This window comes from Phaseolus vulgaris, chromosome 7, assembly GCF_000499845.2.
Source record: "Phaseolus vulgaris cultivar G19833 chromosome 7, P. vulgaris v2.0, whole genome shotgun sequence".
Classification (NCBI taxonomy): domain Eukaryota; kingdom Viridiplantae; phylum Streptophyta; class Magnoliopsida; order Fabales; family Fabaceae; genus Phaseolus; species Phaseolus vulgaris.
Window position 1 is genome coordinate 2,850,909 of NC_023753.2, and position 23,115 is coordinate 2,874,023.

The 23,115-nt window shown below is 31.4% G+C and overlaps 3 protein-coding genes across 3 annotated transcripts; 2 read left to right on the forward strand and 1 right to left on the reverse strand.

Moving 5' to 3' along the window:
• Window positions 1–246: 246 nt before the first annotated feature.
• Window positions 247–4,066, reverse strand: LOC137828074 (ATP synthase subunit beta, mitochondrial). Its single transcript, XM_068634492.1, has 9 exons — window positions 3,471–4,066; window positions 2,734–2,809; window positions 2,538–2,626; window positions 2,314–2,431; window positions 2,133–2,236; window positions 1,875–2,033; window positions 1,552–1,776; window positions 1,149–1,460; window positions 247–675 (listed from the first exon to the last, which is right to left on the reverse strand). Exons 1-9 carry the CDS (start codon window positions 3,945–3,947, stop codon window positions 559–561), a joined length of 1,677 nt encoding a protein of 558 aa, XP_068490593.1. The 5' UTR covers window positions 3,948–4,066; the 3' UTR covers window positions 247–558.
• Window positions 4,067–13,143: 9,077 nt separating this feature from the next.
• LOC137828088 (protein DETOXIFICATION 12-like) lies at window positions 13,144–17,015 on the forward strand. Its single transcript, XM_068634507.1, has 9 exons — window positions 13,144–13,271; window positions 13,782–14,135; window positions 14,533–15,077; window positions 15,174–15,260; window positions 15,383–15,439; window positions 15,530–15,768; window positions 15,852–16,057; window positions 16,174–16,294; window positions 16,853–17,015. Exons 2-8 carry the CDS (start codon window positions 13,899–13,901, stop codon window positions 16,234–16,236), a joined length of 1,434 nt encoding a protein of 477 aa, XP_068490608.1. The 5' UTR covers window positions 13,144–13,271; window positions 13,782–13,898; the 3' UTR covers window positions 16,237–16,294; window positions 16,853–17,015.
• Window positions 17,016–18,231: 1,216 nt separating this feature from the next.
• LOC137828092 (fruit protein pKIWI502) lies at window positions 18,232–23,059 on the forward strand. The gene is made up of 5 exons (XM_068634516.1): window positions 18,232–19,405; window positions 20,589–20,688; window positions 20,781–20,876; window positions 20,961–21,041; window positions 22,578–23,059. The coding sequence occupies exons 1-5, from the start codon at window positions 18,873–18,875 to the stop codon at window positions 22,638–22,640; spliced, it is 873 nt and encodes a 290-aa protein (XP_068490617.1). The 5' UTR covers window positions 18,232–18,872; the 3' UTR covers window positions 22,641–23,059.
• Window positions 23,060–23,115: the final 56 nt, after the last annotated feature.

Consider the following 23,115-nt stretch of genomic DNA (forward strand, 5'->3'; position numbering starts at 1 on the left):
ATTAAGAGTAATTAACAAATGATTTCTTAAAAGCACCACAAAAATCATAAATATTACAGAAAGTCCACTTCTCCTAAAATGAATTTTGAAAGAATAACACATTCTAATATTTTATATTAAAAAACAATTGGGACTTAAACGAAGTCAAAAAACAGTGGACAGAACACAATTATGAAGTTGGTTTCGAAAAAAATCATCCACTTTCAACAAAAATAAAAAATTCACCTCATTTGGATGGCATGGACAAGATGGAACAGTTGCAAAGTTTTAACATTGATGCATTCAACGTTCTCAAGCAGAAAGTAAACATATACATCCTCTTGCCCTTTCCCCTTATTAAATAACACAACTTAAAAAGAAGGGGGGCAGTTGGCCACAGACCCTGACCTTTAGTTCATCTCACAGTGGCAGCATTAAAATGAAGGAAATAACCTGACACATTTTCATACCCAAAAAATGGAAAATTTTGTCGTTTGGCATTGCCAATGGTTCCTAAATTATTAAATTTAGCAATTACAAAAAAAAAGGATTTAAATGATAGCAGGGCTGTGTGTGTGACTAAGACGCTGCTGACTCCTTAGCAATTTTCTCGGCCTTGGCAATGACCTCTTCAATGCCACCAACCATGTAAAACGATTGCTCTGAGAGATCATCGTACTTGCCATCCAACACACCCTGTCAGACAGAATAACAAAGGAATCATTAACCAACAATACAAGTGACAACTGCAACAACAATGGAAACAAAAAAAGACCATGGTATAACCAATTATGCTGAACAGGGAAAAGTCAAACGGAACAAGTAGACGCAACAAAGCCACAGCTATTAAAATCAAAGTCCTAGCGTAAATAACACAAATGGAATGCTAACAGCTCAAATCAAGAGGTGCGTCTAGATCATATAGCTAAATGCATGAACGAGCACGTTGAGGTACACTTTTTTAGACGACAAATGGAATTCAAGATTCAGAAGAAATTGGATATTAGAAGTCAAATTAGTTTCCAGCATGACCATATTCATGAAGAAAATAAAAGGGTCCTAACACGATTTAGAAGATGGAATACACACACAAATACTTATCAAAGAGAATATAACCAAAGCTTTAGATCAACAGATGGATAAATCAGATTAAATGAGACAAATAATACCTGGAAGCTGGTAATGTTCTCCTTCAATTCCACATATTTTCCTGGGGCACCAGTGAAAACTTCAGCAACATGGAAAGGCTGGCTTAAGAATCGCTGAATCTTACGGGCACGGGCAACAGTCAATTTATCATCTTCACTAAGCTCGTCCATTCCCAAAATAGCAATGATATCTTGAAGATTCTTGTAGTTCTGAAGAACCTTCTGGACATCACGAGCAGTTTCATAGTGATCCGTACCCAAAATAAGTGGTGAAAGCATACGAGATGTAGAATCCAAGGGGTCAACAGCAGGATAGATACCAAGCTCGGATATCTATTCAATATCATCAAAATCAAACTATTTAGTTGATGATAACAAAAACATCAATGCATCAGCTACTTCAAATAATGCAATGAAATCAAACCTGTCGTGACAACACTGTTGTGGCATCCAAATGAGCAAAGGTTGTAGCAGGAGCAGGATCTGTCAAGTCATCAGCAGGCACATAGATAGCTTGGACAGAGGTAATTGAACCCTTTTTGGTTGTTGTAATACGCTCTTGAAGACCTCCAAGATCAGTAGACAAGGTTGGTTGGTAACCGACAGCAGATGGGATACGACCAAGCAAAGCAGACACCTCTGAGTTAGCCTACAAGATACATCATAATGTTAAAAGAGACAGTTATAACACAAGATACAGCGCCAGACAGTAATAGATATATTCAACAAGCAGGGCAAAAGACATACTTGGGTAAAACGGAAAATGTTGTCTACAAAAAGAAGCACATCTTGCCCTTCAGCATCACGGAAGTGTTCAGCCACAGTAAGCCCAGTAAGACCAACACGAGCACGAGCACCAGGGGGCTCATTCATTTGACCGTACACAAGAGCACATTTGCTTTCACTCTAATATAATGATGCAACCACAGATGACAAGTTAGTAAAATACTCAGATAAAAGTATTATGGAGGCAGCTGAAAGTGTCATGAGCAGAATTCCACACACCTGCTTTTCACCAAGCTTGATGACACCACTCTCGATCATTTCTCTATACAAGTCATTGCCCTCACGGGTTCTTTCCCCAACACCAGCAAACACAGAGAAACCACCTAATGGAATCAATCAACATTCAGTATAGAAAAAAGAAAAAAAAAAACATTAACAACAATAAATTAATAGCACATACCATGAGCTTTTGCAACATTGTTAATAAGTTCCATGATAAGCACAGTCTTTCCTACACCAGCACCACCAAACAACCCAATCTTTCCTCCTCTTTGATATGGTGCAAGCAAGTCAACAACCTTGAATAAAAATTCATGCAAAAATCAGTACCCAGTCATATAACACAGGGAGACAGGTAACCCTAACAAATACGAAAGATAATAAAAAAGAAAAAGAGGAGAATACCTTGATTCCAGTAACAAGAATCTGCTGCTCAGTTTCTTGCTCAACAAAAGCAGGAGCTTCTCTATGAATAGGCAAATAGTGCTCGGTTGCTGAGGAAATTCAAAATGTTTACTGTCAGTAAAAACATTTCATGGGAATAACAGAAAGCTCTTATCTATTAATTAATATGAAAGATTAAAAGGATTTGAGTTCTTACTGAGGTCACCCTTCTGGTCAATAGGCTCACCGATGACATTAATGATACGGCCAAGGGTAGCCCTACCAACAGGAACCTAAATGCAATGCATAAAGTATATTAGAAAACAAAATGACATAGCAAAATATAATAAAATATCAAGTGAGCTTGATTGGCGTGTGCATTGTAAGTCCACAGTTCATCCCAAAAAACTGTGAAGTCTACAAAGAGGAGACTGGACCAATTGAAGGTGCAATTATCATAGATTGATATAGATTGATTTATGTATAAAGCAGTATCTTGGACTACATGATTTATACATTATGGTGCTAAATAACACTAAAATTTCAAATCAATCTAAGAAAAAAATAATCAACCCAATCGATGATTCGTTAAGTCCGTCACTGTTAGTCTAAGAAGATATTAGACCAATTGAACTAAATAGAAGGTGCAATGATCATAGATTGACATCAGATGATTTATACATTATCGAGCTAAATAACCCCAAAGTAAAACTTTAAATCAATCTAAAAAAAATAATCTACCCAAACAATTCGTTCAATTCAAAAGTGGTGATTGTTGTCAGATCCAAGACATAAACCTAAGACCTCAATGAAAAACAGATATTTCAATCCATAGGCATAAATAAAAGTCAAGATTTCACAGAGTCCCCAAATCAAATACTAAATCAAAATTAGACACAAGTAAAAAGAACAACAACTTTAAATAATTCAAGAGATTAAGGATTCAATATTTACAGTGATGGGGGAGCCAGTGTTGAGGACGCGCCACCCTCGAACGACCCCTTCAGTGGCATCCATAGCAATGGTTCGGACAACGCCCTCGCCCAAATGCTGAGCGACTTCCAACACCAGCCTGGAGGAGTGGTCCAGAACTTCGAGCGCAGTCAGGATCGGAGGCAAACCCTCATCAAATCTGACATCAACGACGGCACCAATAACCTGGCAAACCTGCCCGATCGCGCCCTTCCCGGTGAACTCGTCGGTGATCTTCCCACCGCCACCAACCTCCTTCTTCGCCGGAGGCGCAGAAGGAGGAGCGGCAGCAGCGGCAGCCGCAGTGGCGAACTCCGCGACGCGGTGCAGCAAGAATCCGTGCGGCGAGGCACGGTTGGAGGAAGAGAGCCTTGATGCCGATGCAGAAATTGAAGGTTTGGATTGAGATCTGCGGAGGGAAGATCGAAGCAGAGACGAAACGAGCCTGCGTGAAGCCATCTTCGGAGAGAGACAGTGAGAGAAAGAGAGAGGAGGGAGAGAAGAGGGCTAGGGTTTGTGAAGTGAGGGAGTGACACTATATGCACATCCAAAGGCCCTGGGTGGATCAATTTATCAGTATTCCTCTTTTACCCCGATACTTTTCGTTTTTGTATTTTTAGCCCCGTCTTTTGGTTTTCCTAAATTGGGTGCACACGTGGACGACGTCGTTCCTAGTTTGTGGAACGCATTTGTTCTCGTTTTGCTATTCTGTCGTTTAAGGCTTTTGACTGTACAAGGTTGTGTGTTCCTGCAGTGACGTGCCACCATTCCTGGTTCAACTTTCTATTTTCAAATGTATATTTTTGTTTTTATTTTTCATCCATTGCTCTTTCTTTTTCATCTCCATGAAAATGGGCGAAAATTTCTCCAACATGGACTCAAATTCTCTTTCATACAAATAGTGGAAAACTTTAATTTTATTTATTTATAAATTATTACATAGGAAGATTAATAATTAAATTTATGTTGTAAAAAGTTAAATATAAGAGATTAAAATAAATTATTTTAAAATTTGCATATTAAATAGATTCTTTTAAATTTGGGTAACTAAAGTAATACTTTTTATTTTATTTGATTTTTTAGCAATTTTAATGAATAAAAACACTTGTATAATTTTATTCAACCACCACTTTTCTTTATAAGATTTTTGAACAATGGTGTACTCAAACCCGTGTGTCATCCAATTGAATTGGCTTATTTAGAAAGTGTTTTTCACATGTTTTTAGATTTTTTTTCTCTGGTAATTTGGTAAATTCTTCTACACATGCATAACTAAATCAATGTTAATAAATACTTATCACCACACCAGCTTGAATAAATTAGAATAGAAAAACCTATTTTATAAACCATATTTAAAGTTACAATAGAATTGTATTCAATAGGTACGAATTTTGAACTTTTATCTGAAGTTATCAATAAATCATATAAAAGTTGTGAAAATTAGTAAAAAAATAAATGGATTTTCTTAATGAGTTTAAATTTTTTTACTTGTTATTTTTAATTGTACTTTAAGTTTGTTACATTTTTTCTAATTTAAAAAGATGCTTCTTTCAGATGCAATCGAAGTTAATTATTTTAAAGTAAAATTTATAGTAATTGGTTATTGGTATCATCTAATTTTCACAAAATACAACTTATATATATTGTTGTATTTTTTTCTCACCTCAAGAAAAGAGATAATGGTAAAATTGTGTAAAGCTTGTAAGATAGAATGAGAATGGAGGTAATTTCATAATTTTATAATCATTCATAACTTAGTAATATTAGAATAATTTCATAATGTATATCCCCTTATCTTTTTCTTATTCTCTAAATTTATCTACTAATATTATAATATTTTCTTTATCTTTCAAAAATTTATTTATTTATGTATTGTATACACTATTAAAAAAATATTAAATATAAACTAATTTTAGAAATAATAAATAGTTAATTATTATATTAACTAAATTATATATTATTTTAAAGATTATAGAAATTATTAACATCTAAAGTAGTTTTTTTATTATTAATAAATGGTTTATAAATTGATATTTAGAATCTAATATAATTGGTAGTTAAAACATTTATACCTAATTAGATACTAATTTATAAAATATTTATTAATAATAAAAAAGTTACATTAGATACCAGTAATTTTGTTAATCTTTAAAAATAGTATATAATCTAATTTATATAATAATTAATTATTTATTATTTATAAAATTAATTTTTATTAATAATTTTCTTATACTATGTCGAAAAAAGTATTGTTCTTTGATATGATAATCAAATGCTTGATTTCATAACAAATTAATGAGTATTTTATTAAATATATTTTGTGCTATTCAAATTTAAATATATTTTTAATAGTTTATTTATTTTAACAAGATATTTTATGAAATACATTTTTTTGTTAATTAAATTTAAATATATTTTTAATAATTTATTTGTTTTAACGAAATAACATATAAAAAAAAATTATGTTAATCAGATTTAAATGGAACTTTAATAATTTGTTTGATAATTAATTTGATCATTTTGCTTCGCTCATAGGAGTTCTCATCTTTGTTCTTTAATTAGTAAAAGAGTGTGGAAATTTGTTTGATAGGATATTTATTAGGAAATATAGATTATATTATTTAAATTAAAATGTATTTTGAATTTTATTTTTTTATTTCAAAAATAACATGTAATAATCTTTATTGGAATTTTTTATTACTTTATATCACAGTGAGTTGTATTAAATTTTTTAATTTCATCTTTTCAAATAAGTTATGAATAAATTATGAGCATTCTTAAAAAAAATTGTAATAATTTTCATTTTATTTTATTTACATAGACAATTACATATTACTATTTCAACATGTTATTTGACGTATTAGTTTGAATATTTTAAATTTAATTTTCACGTTGTCTATTAGCAGTTATTTTAATTATCTTTTAATTTATTATATAACAAGCAATCAATGTTTTGGGAAACAAGCAAATTATTTTGATTTTTTAAGAAATTGTAATTTTATACTATTATGATAAATTAGGTTAAATATGTAAGTTAACAATTATAATTTTTTATTCAAGAAAAATATTTTAAAAAAGAATGAGAATATTTTGATGGCTAAGGATGCAATTCAAATATCGCAGCACAACACTAACTCACCATCTTTCATTTTCAAAAGTTTTTATGATTAAGAAACATTAACACTTAGTTTATCACTTTCACGCATGATGGAGTCCCATAAGTACATTTGTATTAAAGGAATAGTCTTAACTTATCATCTTTTATACAATTATGTGTTACATGAACCATCAATCCTAAAAAAGTTTTATCAATCTTAATACAATTATGCATGATGTGACCTATCAATCCTAAAGAAGCTTATAAACCCTAAACGATTATGTGAGAGGTAGCTTCTCGATTCTAATGAGACTTGTTGAACTTAATATAACTATGAGTGAGGTGACTTATCGATCTCAAATAGTCTTATCAACTTAAACACAATTATGCAAAAGGTGGCCTATCAATCCTAAAAAGGCTTACCAACCTTAATATAATTATGTGCGAGGTGACATATTGGGCCCAAAGAGACTTGTCAGTCTATTGGACCTAAAGAAACTTATCAACCTTGATACAAGGCAAATGCTTCCTACACCCAATCATTTTAACTTGCACCCAACATATTTTTTTTAATTTCAAAAAATGCCCTTAATTATGGAAATAAAATTCTGAAATTGAAAATAATATATTCCAGAAAAATAAATCCGGAAGTGGTTATTGAGTTTCGATAATAAAATTCAGAAACAAAAATTAAAATTCTATTTTGGACAAAAAAATATGGAATTGAAAATAATACATTCTGGAAAAGAGATTATTGTGTTTCGGAAATGAAAATCCGGAAACAAAAATGAAAAACCCATTCTGGATAAAAAAATTCATAATATAAAATTTCGTTCCGGAAAAAAAAAATCCAGAACACATATTTTGGAAAAATTTTTTAAGGATAATTTCGTCTTTTTCGCTGGAATCGGGTGCAATGATATGGTGCAGGAAGCAATTGCCTTGATACAATTATGTGCAAGGTGGCCCCAAAGAGACTTATCAACCTTAACATATATAATATGTACAAGGTAACCTATCATTCTAAAAAATGCTTACCAACCTTAATACGACTATGCGTAAAGTAAAGATCTATAAAATTACTCAGAGTAGAAGTAGTATATTTTAAATGACACATTAATATTTTATTATTAAAATGAAAAGAACATATAAATAGAAAATTCAGTAATTCAAGTTTCATTTCAAAAGAACTACCATTTCCCGAGAACTTCCCTCTTCATTTCCTCTCCCTTCTCTCAAGATTCTAACCTCATCGCTCATCAATTTGACGATCGGAGTCCGCCATTAGATTTCTGGCAGCGAGATCTACAAGACTGTTCGATCAAAATCTCTGATAGAGTAAGTTCAATTTTACTTTTCTCTTTGATTTAAATTTTGAACTAGTTAGGCTTTTCTCTGCATAGGTTTTGCATGTGACTCTTTTAGCTCTCAGGGTTATTCTATGTTAGCTCATGGTCCTAGTGGTATAGTTATATTTCTTACCAGGACTATGTGGTGTAGGTTAGGCTACCCTTAAGCTTTTGATAGTTTGGAGCTCTTAGGGAGCATATGCTCAAGTTCAGGTAAGGGAATCTAGTTTAAATTTTCAATAGAAACCTAGGCTAAAAAACTGAATGTGGGGTGACGTGGTCGCCAGTTCTAATTTTGGTTTGCAAGAATTATTATTTATGAGTAATGTGGGATTATTTGAAATAAATTGTGAAAAATGTTGATTTTGATATAGATGATTTATGATAAAAGATTTGGCTTGAATATGAAAATTTAGTTGACTTGTATAGTTGATCTGTGCAAGTTACTTTTGAAATGAATGAGTTGTTGAAATTGTTTTTGTTTGACTTTGAATGGTGAAATTGGGCAGAATTATGCAGATTTTTCTGCATATCTTGCTTAGGCGAGATAATTCTCGCTCAAGCGAGAATAAAATGAAAAAAGGTTCTCTCGTGTCTTTTCTTGCTCAAGTGAGATTTATGATGAAATTCTGGGTGCTTTCTGCTTGATTCTCGCTCAAGCGAAAAATTCTTGCTCGAGCTAGAATCTCTGTAAAAAAAAGCCTTTAAAATGTTAGTTTTTTTTATTTTTGTATGGTTTTACTTATAAATTATGTAAACTTTTATTTCATGTATATTTAATTGAAGATCTCTTTTATTAGACATTTATATGACTAGTAGATGAATTGTGGTGTATTTTGGAAATTCTAAAATTTGGTATGATTTGATTATTTGATGTTGGATTTTGTGAGGTTCAAAATATGAATTTTAATAAAGACATAGTATTTTCATAAAAAAATAAAATAAAAATACTGTGTTAAAATGGTTTAAGATGTGCATCGACTAGAGATTATTCTAGAATAAGATATTCTAACTCTACTCAGATCGTGAAATCATATAGATAAAGTTATTCAAGTTGTGAGAGTCGAATGAGGTTCATATGAATGGGTAAGTTGTTTGAAAGATAATAACTTGACCAATTATAGGAGTTAACCCTGTCATACTATGCGCATAGTTGTGTGGATTTCACAGTGATATAATATGACAGGTGTAAATCTTCGAGTTTAAGTCAACACACCAGTCTTCTAGAAATAGAGTCAAGTGTTTATGTGTTGTGAGTCTATGGAAGTCTGACATGCGCAAAGTGAATATTAAATTTTAATAGACACTTGATGATTTGAGAATTTGTATGAGACTTGATGATTTATGTTTATTAATTTGAAATTGAAATTATATAGACTTTTTTTATATATAACTAGCTTACCTTGTTATTTGTTTGTGTTTGTTACTTTATCTATGATGATCGTGCATTTATACGGGAGTTAGATGATGTTACAGGTAATCGAGTTTCTCGATGAGAAGATTCATGATGAAAAAAAAATATTTTCTTTTAAATAACTGTCTTAATTTTATGTACATATTTAAAGTCCTATGAAAAATGATATATTTTAAAATACTATATAAAATAATTGTGGACATATTTGTATTATGTTTATATATTTATTTTGATATTTCAAGTAGATTATGGTTATTAAATATGGGTAAAAATTTAAGAATTTTAGACGTAAGGACAAAGTGGTCTATCAATTTTAATCTATTTGTTTAAGTTCGAGATTACCTATTTGTCTCAAAAGGACTTAACAACCTTAATTTATTAGTTTATGTGCAATTTGACCTATCAACCATAAAGTGACTTATATTTATTAACTTATGTACCTAGTGACCTATCGAACCCAAATTTACCTTTGCCTATTTATCCCAAGATAGCTTATTGACGGGTATATTATTAGCTTAAAATTTTCAATTTAACTCGTTTAATGAGTTTTTGTTTTGATACATTCACATTAATTTAGTGTTCTTCCATAAACCTATCTGATTACAAATTTAGGTGTCATTAAAGTTTAGGTCTCATTCGAGAAGCTTATGCATCATGTTCAAATAGAAATGAAGTTTAGTTTTCTTAAACACATTTGTTTTAAAACATCACTTTACTTTAAAATGTTTGTTTTCCATGTGTTCATCTTTAAAATAAATTAGTCAATCATAACGTGTTTTTTTATTGAATTGTTGTGAAACTATGAGTTAGTAGATTTGTTCAGCCACCGTCTTTTTGCTCCGTCCGATTAAATTATTTCAAAAAATCTGGGATGTTAGTACTCATTAATAATATAGACAAATATATAATTATTATATATATTTTCGTTATTTAATTGTGCTATACATTAATTTTGAGTAATAAATTTGAAGTTTCAGATCCCAAATATCATCCTAATTATTACTTAGTTTACATAATTATTTATTTTAACTAATTAGTAACCGTAAAACATATTATAATATTCATATTTTAAAAAATACATTTATAAAGAATGTTATCATTATTATCAAATATATTATTAGAGTTATAGAAATATTTAACAAGATTAATTAAACTTATACCATATTACATAAAATAAATATAAAATATAATTATTCAATTGATCAGTTTGACCAGAGTTTATATTTATTGTAATAACCTTCATTGTTACAATTGTGTAATATAATTCAAATGACTAAAATCAAAATAAAAAAATTGATGACATTTAGACGAAAATAAATAAATATGATAATGCGGTGATAATATAAAAAATAAAAAATGAAGGTTATATATATTACACAATTGTAACAATTATCTCTTATTCGGGAATAATGAATTTTTGAAATTATAATTTCTATGTATAACTTAAGCTTTTTTGGTTGATAAAAAATATCGTTGAAAATATTTATATAATTTTTTGAAATAAAAAATAATATATATTGTCACTAAAATATTTGATTTGTTATTAATAAAATTAATACGATTATTCGATATTTTTTTTTATTTTAATTTAAGAAAATTAGATTTTTGTGAAAATGTTTTAATGAGAAACGTAACTATAGATTATTTTTGGAAAATATAGTGTTTACGAATGTATGTTTCAAAAGGTGGATCAACTGTAAAAACATATTTCTTCAATATTAGATTTATAAAAATCTAAAAGTTTGTTTTAATTAAATGTTTCCTTGTAAGAGAAAAAAAAATTAATTTCTTAACAAATTAAAATTAACTGGTACATAATGTGAACAAATATATTTTCAGAGTAAGTGTTAATTTTCCTCTTAAATTCTATCATTTCCTTTTTTTTAAGTTCATATTGGTTTGACTAAATGAGAAAAAATGATTATTAGTTATTTTCTACATTTTAGTTTTGTTTGACTATGGTGTTTTAAATCTTTAGAATTACTATACTTTTCTCCTTTCTTTGTAGCAATTGCTTGAAATGCAAGTTTTAAGTAAAAAAAAAACATTTCAAACCAATTTTTTTTTTTTTTTATAAAGTTTTCGCTTTAGGCATCACTATGCAACTTGACATCTTAGCTAAGCTGACACCTCAAGTAACAACAATCATCTGCCATCACATGAAAAAAATATTATTAAAAAAAAATAAAAGATAAAGAAAATACAAAAATATGGGGAGACTAGACCAAAACTCATATGTTAACACAAAACGATACATAGGTAGATTATACCTATTCATAAAGAATTCTAAGAACAGACTAGCTGAGAGTCTATTATACCAATGAAAATATTCTCTATGAATAAATCTTAAATTAGCCAACTTATTAGCACACGCATTCCTTTCACGAAAAATATGAGTTACCCTAAACCTGATTGTCCCACAAAAATTAAGACAAGTATTCAATCGATTCTGAAGCATCAACGGAACATTAGTCCTAGGAGTAAACGCAGCACAAACCAAGACAGAATCACATTCAAGCCAGACATTAATAAGTCCTATTTTTTGAGCTTCCTCCATAACAAATTTAATTTATGTAATGATCTCTATTATTCTTAAATAATTTAATCAAGTTTTAAGTTTATAATAAGTGTTTTTAATTATTTTTTATTAAATATTTAAGTACTTGTATTTTTTATATTTTCATAGTCAATTGTAAATTTTGCTGTTAATTGGGATGGAGCAAATATACTATTAGTTTGCATGGCTGTTTTGGGAGTACTGTAAGAAAATAATTAAACAAAAATTAATTTTAAAGACAAAAATAATTAATTATTATATTAGTTAAATTAAAAAATATTTATATTTAAAATAGTTTTTATTATTAATAAAACATTATAAATTAATATCTAATTAATTATCAATTTTATAATTTAAAATAATAGTTGCTAACCCATTTTTGAATAGTAGATATATTTTTCTAACATAATAATAATAATTTAGGGTCATGTAAAGTATTATTAATTATTTTGGATAAAGTGGGTTGAGTTTAATGTTGAATTTGAAACTTCTTGAAATGTACATAGATTTGATCTGGTCTTTAGGATGGATATAGAATTTAATCTTTTACCGAAATTAAATTGATAATTTATATAATTTTTATTAAAGTATTTCTATACTTTAATGTTATATTTTAATTGATATTTATGAATTGTTTTAGTTTCATCAAAATTTAATAATTCAATACACTAATTTAATTAGTTTCCTTAATGACTTCTAGGCGTGGAAGAAGAAATATTAAAGTTAAGTCAATCATTATAAAATGATTGAATTGCTACAAGAGTACTGATTCAATCCCAGGTCTGTCATATGATTTTTTTTCTATCTAATTATTCTAATTTAATTTTTTTTTCATCATACACATCATATTATATTGTACAATTTTATGTTTACTATGAATTAGAGGTTGAATTTTCACACCAATTTTAATTTATTTTATTGTTTTACAAAATTTATAAATTCACTTAAATTTTTTACAATTATTTATATTCAAATTTTATTTAATTTTTTCAACAATTTTGCATATATCAAAAGTTAAATTATTCGTATTTTTTATCGATCATTTTAATTACAAACTTTTTAAAACTTTTTCTTTAATTTCTCTTTCATTTTATTTAATTCAAACAAATCACTTTACCCCTTTTTTTTCTTCTCTCAAATCTATCATTTTCCTTTTTCATAAATTTTTCCCTCTCTCTGAATCCAAAATTATTATTGGGAATGGTCTGGTTGAAGAAATGAATCGGGTGGCCCATATAGCAAGGCCCATGATAGACCAACATGCATTTTGAAGACCATTGTCTCTTTCGATTATTGTTTCTTCTCCATTCATCGTGTGAAGTGGACTATCTGGGTTCGCTGCACACTGGAGCACGCCAAAACTCAGGTTCCAATTCCTCATATAATATTTTCATGTCTTCATTTTTGAGCACTTGTAGTATCGAGTTTAGCTTCTATGGATAATCAATATAATTTTCTCACTGTTATTTAATTACAAATTACCATAAAAATAACCTTTTAGTTCATTATCACAGCAAAAAAATCTCAAGAAATAAAAAAATTATTATCACTATTAAGTATTGGAATTTAAGTTCAGTTTAACTTTACAAAAATCAGTTTACAATTTAATAATTTACACCAATTATGTACTGTAAAATATTATTGTTGATAGTGTATATGAGATTTTTAACAGAGATTTGAAATCTATATAATTCAGAGATTTGAAATCTATAATCTATGATTTTGGAGCTACTTGAAGTTAAATTAGTTAATGGTTTAATTTTCATAGTATTTTTTTTTTATTGTAAGGAATCTTGCTAGATATAAATTCTAAAGTAGTTTTTGTGTTTGACTGCTATCAAAATGATTGGTCATTGTCATATTTTTCTGTCCGCAGACTTGATTAAAGAGGCAAAGAATGTGAGTGTATGCAGTTTGTGATTGATTGAGAAGCAGAGGCAAGGGTCTTTCATACCAACTCAAATCTTGGTGGTCACTAGTAGGAGAGAACAACATGGAAGATAACTTGTTAGCAAAAGGAAGTGAGAAGCAGAAAGTTACATGGGATGGTTTTGGTGAAGAAATGAAAAAGATCTTTTGGATAGCAGGACCTATGGCGATTGTGACTGTTTCCCAGAGTTTGTTGCAGGTTGTGTCACTCATGATGGTTGGTCACCTAGCTGATGAGCTCTATCTCTCCGGCGCCGCCTTAGCCATCTCTCTTGCCGCCGTTACTGGTTTCAGTGTTATTGTATTAAGCTAAACTCAACTATATGTTTCTCTCGTTTTGCTCTTCACAGTTATGTGCTTTCCCTAATAGTTAACATCAATCTACCTCAAGACCATAATGGTCAACACAACTATCACATTATGTAAATATCCAAATGTGTACATATTCCTAATGGTTGGCTTACTTTTATGATCTAAGTAGAACTACATTGTTACATTATTTTCGAAGTACAAGTTCAATGATGCTAAAAGGTAGTAATAAATATAAATCACTGAATCGACTGCAATGAAATCTGATGCTTTGAGTGATTAAGTTTATCTTCTTTGTGAACGATTTCTGTCATGTTAGCTTCCTCAAATTCATCTTGATTTTATTTCCTAACTAACTCAGTGCAATCTCAATTTGCAAATGCTGACAGACGGGGATGGCTAGTGGACTGGAAACTATTTGTGGACAGGCATATGGCGCTCAGCAATATAAAAAGTTTGGAGTGCAAACATACTCTGCCATATTCTCTCTCACAATCGTTTGTCTTCCCCTGACTTTCATCTGGATCAACATGGAAAAGATACTGGTTTCCATCGGCCAGGACCCTCTAATTGCACATGAAGCAGGAAAATTCTTAATTTGGCTTCTTCCTGCACTTTTTGCATATGCAATTATGGGACCGATAGTTCGATATTTTCAAATGCAAAGTCTGACTCTTCCAATGCTTGGAATTTCTTGTGTCACTCTATGTATCCACATACCTCTTTGTTGGGCTTTGGTGTTCAAGACTGCACTGAATAACATTGGGGGAGCATTGGCAATGAGCATATCATTATGGTTAAATGTGATTTTTCTTGGATTGTATATGAGATACTCTCCTGCATGTGCAAAAACGCGTGCACCCATAACTATGGAGCTGTTCCAAGGAATTTGGGAGTTCCTTCGCTTTGCGATCCCTTCTGCAGTGATGATTTGGTGATTCTTCCTTTTTCAAGTTGTATATATACATATTCATCTACGCAATTATAAAATGATTCGTTTTAATGTTTTTTCATGTAATGTTCATTTTAGCATGGAATGGTGGTCGTTTGAGCTGCTTATCTTGCTGTCTGGGCTGTTGCCAAATCCACAACTTGAAACTTCAGTTCTATCTGTTTGGTATGTTTGCTACATTCATTTCTTAGTTTCAACATGTCATGTAGACTTTTAAGGCCATCCTTGAACTGCAACTCACTATAACATTTCGTGAGTTAACGTGATTCATTGTCTTTTTTCTACAGTCTCAACACTATTTCCACTCTCTTTGCAATACCTTTGGGAATCTCTGCTGCAGCTAGGTGACATCATAAACAGTTATTTCTAACTATTTTGCATGTCACAATCTATACATCATAAACCAATTATCTTTCCTTTCTCTAATTGTGTAGCACAAGGATTTCAAATGAATTAGGAGCAGGTAATCCACATGCTGCCCGTGTTGCTATGTTGGGTGCAATCTCTTTTGCAATCATGGAGGCAACTGTAGTTAGCGGAACCCTCTTTTTCTGTCGCCGTGTTTTTGGTTATGTTTTCAGCAATGAGAAGGAAGTTGTTGATTATGTCACTGCCATGGCTCCTCTGGTTTGCATATCTGTTATACTGGACAGCGTACAAGGTGTTCTCTCAGGTAAAATCCCCTCGTCTATTGTTTAAGCAAATTTTATATAAAAGAGAACGGTTGTCTCAATTTGCTTTACATACTTTGGCTAGGGGTTGCTAGAGGTTGTGGATGGCAACATATAGGGGTTTATGTGAATCTTGGGGCATTCTACCTCTGTGGGATTCCTGTTGCTGCCTCGCTCGCATTTTTGGCTAAAATGAGAGGCAAAGGACTCTGGATTGGTGTACAAGTCGGTGCTTTTGTTCAATGTATTCTACTTTCTACCATAACAAGTTGCATAGATTGGGAACAACAGGTATATATTACTATTTCTTGTTTGGTGCTTAATATTGATGAATGCCCTTGTTGAAGGGTACTATGCCATTTTATGCGTTTGTTTTAATTGTGTGGTCTTACTAAATACTAATGCAGGCTATGAAGGCAAAGAAGAGATTATTCAATAGTGAAATATCAGCAGACAATGGACTGGTATGAGTAGCCCATCATTCAAAGGCCGATTTTCATGACCGGATTGACTCTCCATGCATGAGAAGTACGAGCTCAATCTCTTTATTGCCTTTTTGAAACTTGAAAATGAAGCTTAATCAGACTCTTATAGTTATTGTTTCAAGTTAACTTAAAATGTGTTTTTGTGGAACTCCACAGCCCCTCTAGTTCTAACATACATACATACATACATAGTAGGATTATTTAGTTGGTTTTTCTTCTATTTTTTTTCATAAAAATATTTTAGTTTGTGCTATATGTAAATTAAAGAGCTGAATAAGTTTTTGGCCTTGTAGAATTTCATATTTTAGTTTCGTTAAAAAATTTTGCCAAATTTTACATTAAAGAGTGATTTCGAAATAAGTTTATCTTTGGTCTTCACGTCCAAGGGTCCGAAGAAGCTGCAGCAAGAAAATCAGGACAAAAATGGTCTCATTCTATACGTCTCTAAGTTTGTAACTTCTGCTTACATTCTGTTGTGTTCCAAAACCTGTCTAATAGGTTCAACATTCATCATAATGACTAACATTGCAATTGTTAATATTATTACTCTCTCAATTATCTCTTAAAATTGCTTTCTGATTTTCTATTATTTCTTCTGCAGCATGAATGATTTACTCAAAGTGGAAACACTGATTTCGAAAGGTAACAGACAGAAAACACCAGTCACCCAAGATCACTTCCGAAATTGTATCTGGTTTTTAAGAACAGATTATACAAATAATAAGATTACCTTAATTAAGTAAAAAAATTTCTCCTTATGATTACTTACAGTATGCGAGTTAATTTTTTTTCTTATAAAAATACTTAGTTATTACTATGCAATTTGACATCTCAGCTAGACAATCCATATGTTAACAAAACGATATATAAATAAACTATACCTATTCATAAAGAATTATAACAACATAATAGATGAAAATCTATTATACCAATGAAATGATTCTCTATGAATAAGTCATAAATTAAATAACTTATCAAACATTTCCTTCACGAAAAATTTGAGTGACCCAAAACCTGATTTTTCTAAGTTAATTTTTTTTAAGCATTAGTAATATCTTTAAATTCTGTATAACTTGAAAGTCTATTTAAGTGTCCTGTTTTAAAGTTCTAGGTCTTGTTCATAACAAAATTTTTGGTTGTTTTCAAGAGATCAATATTAAAGAAATTATTTTTTTAAACAAACAATAAGCTATTATATTAAAAATGAACATACAAATAGTTTCTTAAGTTGCTACAAGAGAAAAAGTCAGAAAGATTTTTTAAGAAGATATAAGTAAGCAATAAAAAAATAATACAGAAAATAAAGTTATTTAGAAGTTTCAACCAAATAATAATAAAATAATTATTTTTCTATCGAATTGGATGTGATCACTTTTTTTTTAAATAACAATTTAATTTTGAAAAAAAAAACAATTAATTTGTAAAAATGTAACAATTAATTTGTAAAAATGTAACAATTAAACTAATTCAAAGAAAATTGATATACAACTATGATATTTCTATTGAAAAAACTATTTTTTTTATTACTTATAAGTTGAGGTAAAAATATGGATCAAGACTGATTATTTATAAATTTATACATTGAAGACTATTAAAATTTTAAAGTATATTCTTATTGTAAACTTTATTAGTGATATTAATAATTACACACATATTATATTTATATCATTTGTATTATTATATATAATATATAATATATAATATTGTATAAATAATCAATATGTGCTTGGATATTGTAAAAATGTTTTTACATATTAGTATCAGTATTTCCTTAATCAAAGGATTTATCCCTGTCCAATTTCTTATTACATCCTTATTCAACTGTTTCCATTATTTTATTTTATTAATGCCTTGAATAATTTTTAATATTAATTAAAGAATTGCTTTATACTTATTTTTAAGAGATTGTTCTTTTATACTATAATAAATAAGAAATTATATAGCCGTTTTTGTTGAATAGGGTGTCCCAATTCCACAGAAATATCGATTTCATTACAACTCCATGTTTTTCTCTTGAATCCTTTTGAATTAATACTGTGAATAAGATTTTGGAACACTTAAGAGTCTTATGGACTCAAAATGTGTGGTTTAAGACACCTAAGGTGTCCTAGGAAAATGGGTTGAAGTTCTATGATTTAGAGATCAATATCCAATGATGTTTATTTCCATTATTCCAAAATTCTATTTCGAAACATTAATATTGATAGATAACAGATTTATTTAATTTAATTTAATTTTTATTATAACTATAGCGTGCATTTCAATCATTATCCAGTTTATTTCTTTTAGTATTATGCATATCTAAACTATCATACTATTCTTAAAATAAAAATATATTTTCTTTCATGATAAAGAATTAAAATAAATAAATAAATATGAAGAAAAACTAACTTATTAAAAGATATTTTTATTTTGAGCCAATTAGTGGTAGCCAACCAGGACTCATCTTCGTTCCAACTGTGTGGGACAAGACGGCGAAGAAACATGACACGTGGAACTCTCATTATCCTTAATTCACCAGGGGCGCACTTTATCATTACCCGCCCCTTCCGCCGCCTCTTTCTACTCTGACCGAACCCTCCACGTGACCTAACCACAACAAAATTACGTTCAAAAACACCATGTCACTCTTTATCTCACCGTCACCCTCGCTTACCCTCCACCCCCATGCGCACTTTAGCCCCTCCATGTCCATCCTACGCCGCTTCCATCTAAACCTTCGCTCCCGCCGCCGCCTCGCCACCGTTTCCGCTGCCGTCCGTCAGGACACTACCGTCTGGACCCCGGCCCCACTCTCCGAGGTCGAGCACGCCGCCGAGTCGCTCTTCCACATCGCCATCGACGTGTCTGACGCGCCTGACCTCGCCGCGTCCCACACGCTCGCCGGGCAGTACCTCCAGCTCCGCCTACCCGACGCGTCCAAGCCCTCGTTCCTCGCCATTGCATCGCCGCCGAAGCTGGCCGCGAAGCATGGCGTGTTCGAGTTCCTCGTGAAGAGCGTGGCAGGGTCCACCGCGGAAGCGCTGTGCGCGTTGAAGAGAGGCGATGTGGTTGAACTCAGCCAAGTCATGGGAAACGGATTCAACATCGATCGGATCGAGCCGCCCGAGAAATATGGAACCGTTATCGTCTTCGCCACTGGATCTGGAATTAGGTCAGTTTGCAATTTACCGTTTTGCCATCATTTTGTGGTTATCTTTTTGAAATGTTTCCATTTGTTTTATTCCTTCTTAGAACATTGAATTTATGTGGTTACAAACTCATGCTGCATGGCAATGGAAGTTTTAGATTATTATAGTTTCCTCATGATCCTTGATATCATGCAAAATTTGATACAGACCAACACAGAAAATAAGAGAAATGAGGTAAACGTGGTATATTATGGATACTGAAAAAGGGAAAATACAGTAGGAGGCTACTGTCCAGAGCTATGCTCCTATAGAGAATTAGCATTCTCCATTCTGCAAAACTGCAATATTCTTTCTCTCCCCCCATTCTCATGCTAGGCTGTGCCTATAAGGATACACGCCTCACACACCCACATCCCGTAACTAACTATCACCCAACCTTTTCTTTCTCTCTCTCTCTGTGCCACCTCATCATGCTCTGTTAGCCTTTTCAATTCTGTTTCTCCTAGTGTACACACGCCATATTCTAGGCCTATGTAAACCTGGATCAGCTTGAACATTCTTTTGGGCCCATGAATCATTTTGGGTTCTATCAAAATTCTTCAGTAAACGCGATTGATTCGACCCTAATGGCGGAGCATAGACTTCAAAAACCTTTATGTTACAGTTGCAGTTGTTGCTACCAGATTTTAAAATCTTGCATTGCATTTATTGACATTAATGCATTTTGTTCGGATACATTTGTCTACGAACAATTGCAGGAGAAGAAAATATGAATTAAGCTTCCTGAATGTTAAACTTATGCTCCCCAATTTTTGGAGGAGTATGATGAAAAAACCTTTAAAATAGTTATATAAATTAGGATTGTTTAAACAAAGTTCTTCACAGGGACTTTTAGGAGAATAAAATAGATGATTTTTTCCTGAAGTTAAAATTAGTTAATGCATAAACTAATTCGTAGAAGATTCCCCGAAAGATTTCTCTAATTTCATTTTTTCTTCTTATTTTTTTCTCTTAAAAAGTCTTTATGGAGAAAGTTTGTCTAAAAAGACTTTTACTATATTTTTGTGTCAAAGAAGCTCAATTTATAGTGTTGTTTTTCTTCTGGAAGTGCTTATTGGTAAGTTTAACATAACCTTAATCCTAGATTTTCCATGAATTCTCTTTGAGATTTGGTCTGAGTCTGACCGTTTACTTTGTTGTGTGCAGTCCAATTCGGTCTCTTATTGAGTCAGGGTTTGATGCGGGGAATAGGTCTGATGTAAGACTATATTATGGGGCCAGGAACCTACAGAGAATGGCTTATCAGGTTATTTCAGTTGTTTTTTATCTTAATGAAAGGAATGGTTGAACTACTTTTAATCAGAGCTGCTTTAATAGCAATCTTGTTTTATGTTATAGGATAGATTTAAAGACTGGGAATCTTCTGGTGTGAAGATTTTTCCTGTATTGTCTCAACCTGATGATGGTTGGACTGGGGAAAGTGGCTATGTTCAGGTAAAGTGCTTGAGCTCAGGATTTAAGTTTCACATTATTTCCTTCACAGGCAATGATTGTTTGCACACATGGTTGTATTCACAGGCTGCATTTTCAAAAGCAAAGCAGATATCTAACCCTCTGGCGACCGGTGCTGTACTTTGTGGGCAGAAACAGATGACCGAGGTGTGTTATTAGACCTCAGCTTTACCTGTCAATCTGCATAGTTATGAGACGTGTTTGTTGCGTGTTTATTAACTTTCCATTGTTGCAACCTTCTGTCAATTACCACTGTCTTTCCTAGTTATCTTATAGGAAGAAGAGGAGTTCTAGCAATTTTTTAAACAAAAAATTGTGATTTCCAATAATTTTTATCAATCTAAGAATAAGAAAGATTATATTAGCATGTAGAGAATGAGAGAAAGATACAATAATGGTTGATTTGAGGAAACCAACCTCCACGGAATAGCACTCAATTAGAAATAAAATTAGCATGTAGGTTATTAAACGTTTCCTCCTTAGGTAGAGCCAAACGACTAAAGTTAAATAATTATAGAAAATAAATTCAAAACAATCAGGTTACTAAAAACAAATGAATTGCATTCTACTTGTTTTCATTCTCGTTCGATGAGAATGAGAACCTATGTGGAGAATAATAGAAAGATACTAATGTTTTCATCCTCCAAGATTTATGTTTTCGTTCTCTGAAATATTCTGAAAAGACAAGGTAGTTCCGCAGGTCATGCATCCTGTTGATTATATTTTACTTGTTTTCATTCTCCTTTCCTTACCCTCTCTGATTTTTTTATTTTCTCAAACTTAGTGAAAGAACTGTGCAACTAATAGAAAATAAGGTTCATTGGAGAAGTGCTGAACTGGACTAACTCAAATTGAATTTGGTTGTTGTGCTATGCAATAGCTTCTATATAGTGAACAGACCATGGTCAGTGAGAGAGGGTGCTCCAGAGTTTGTGGGAAAGGGATATGCGACATTGTTAAAATTATTGTCTACAACACAAACAACTATTAGATCTGTTATCAGTGTTGTTGTTAAATGGCAACTATAGCGGCAGGGTTGGTGGATTTTTTTTGCCAACAATAGGCAATTTGTGAAAGGAGGCCTGCCATGGAAAACACCATGGGCCACAATGTCATGTTTATATGGTACAATTTTGGTCTTCTGTTGTATTCTGCCATCGGCCATTGATAACACTGTATGCTATCAATGCTGCTAAGAATACGTTAGCCAATGTTTTTAGAATAAGCTGTGTCTAGTACGGAGGGAGGATACAGGGGAGAGATAAGGTGAATAGAAATAGGGAAAAAAATATGAAGTGAGTGAAAATAAGTGAAAAATATAATAAATATAAAGATGTTTGGTAAGAGAAATAAAGACAATAAAAATTCATTTTCGGATGTCATTTCCCAGCACACAGTCAAGTGCCAACGTGTTTCCCCTGCATTTTTCACCATTTGAGAGTGGAAATGCTTCAAGTGTAGCCCACCACTATTTCTATCAAAACAGGTGTTAAATGAGAATTGAGAAATACTAACAACAATACCATTTTTTATGGATAAAACCTTGAATTGATCCATGATTTATGTTTTGTTTTCGTTTGTTTCAAGATATATTCATCAATTTTGGAGTGTCAAATATTTCGTTACTTGTTTTCTTTTTATCTTGGTTCCAATGCATAACACTTCAGTACATTATTGTTACAGGAGGTGACATCAATTCTTGTTGCTGATGGAGTATCTGCAGATAAGATATTGAAGAACTTTTGATAAAAATGGAATTTGGTTAGTGTTGTATCATTTTTTATTTTGAATTATACTCAATATTTGTTCATTACCTTTGCTGTGTATCAAGCATCTCAGCATGGAATGTACAATAAAGAACAATTTTGTATTAGTCTAATACCACTTTGGGGGTCCAAATATAGGACAAATATACCGGGGCTTAGGAAAGTTGAGTAAAACTTCCAATGGTTGATTTGTTGCACCATTGCACTGTTTTATTAATGCCTGTATTATCACGTCGCATGTAATCGATAAATGGACATTAAAGTTGGCACTGAGCCAAAGGTCGACTAGTGATGGAGCTGTCTCTAGTTATAAGCAAGACTAGAATAGCTTCCAAACATAAAGTCTTTTTGTTGAATAACTTTTTCATAAACTCAGATTTGGATTTGCGACAGAATAAACCATTTTTACAATGGGACTTTTTTGTGTGTTTTGGTTGATACGTATACGTAAATAT

What these genes read in the sequence shown, in the direction of transcription:
- LOC137828074 (XM_068634492.1), bottom strand. Translation starts at nt 3,947, where the DNA reads ATGGCTTCACGCAGGCTCGTTTCGTCTCTGCTTCGATCTTCCCTCCGC. An exon ending in TGACCAGAAGGGTGACCTCA is followed by an intron (nt 2,627 to 2,733) that starts GTAAGAACTCAA and finishes GAATTTCCTCAG; the next exon opens with CAACCGAGCACTATTTGCCT. An exon ending in TCAAGCTTGGTGAAAAGCAG is followed by an intron (nt 2,034 to 2,132) that starts GTGTGTGGAATT and finishes TCATTATATTAG; the next exon opens with AGTGAAAGCAAATGTGCTCT.
- LOC137828088 (XM_068634507.1), top strand. Translation starts at nt 13,899, where the DNA reads ATGGAAGATAACTTGTTAGCAAAAGGAAGTGAGAAGCAGAAAGTTACA. An exon ending in CCTTCTGCAGTGATGATTTG is followed by an intron (nt 15,078 to 15,173) that starts GTGATTCTTCCT and finishes TGTTCATTTTAG; the next exon opens with CATGGAATGGTGGTCGTTTG. An exon ending in GCATAGATTGGGAACAACAG is followed by an intron (nt 16,058 to 16,173) that starts GTATATATTACT and finishes ATACTAATGCAG; the next exon opens with GCTATGAAGGCAAAGAAGAG.
- LOC137828092 (XM_068634516.1), top strand. Translation starts at nt 18,873, where the DNA reads ATGTCACTCTTTATCTCACCGTCACCCTCGCTTACCCTCCACCCCCAT. An exon ending in GCCACTGGATCTGGAATTAG is followed by an intron (nt 19,406 to 20,588) that starts GTCAGTTTGCAA and finishes TGTTGTGTGCAG; the next exon opens with TCCAATTCGGTCTCTTATTG. An exon ending in GGCAGAAACAGATGACCGAG is followed by an intron (nt 21,042 to 22,577) that starts GTGTGTTATTAG and finishes TTATTGTTACAG; the next exon opens with GAGGTGACATCAATTCTTGT.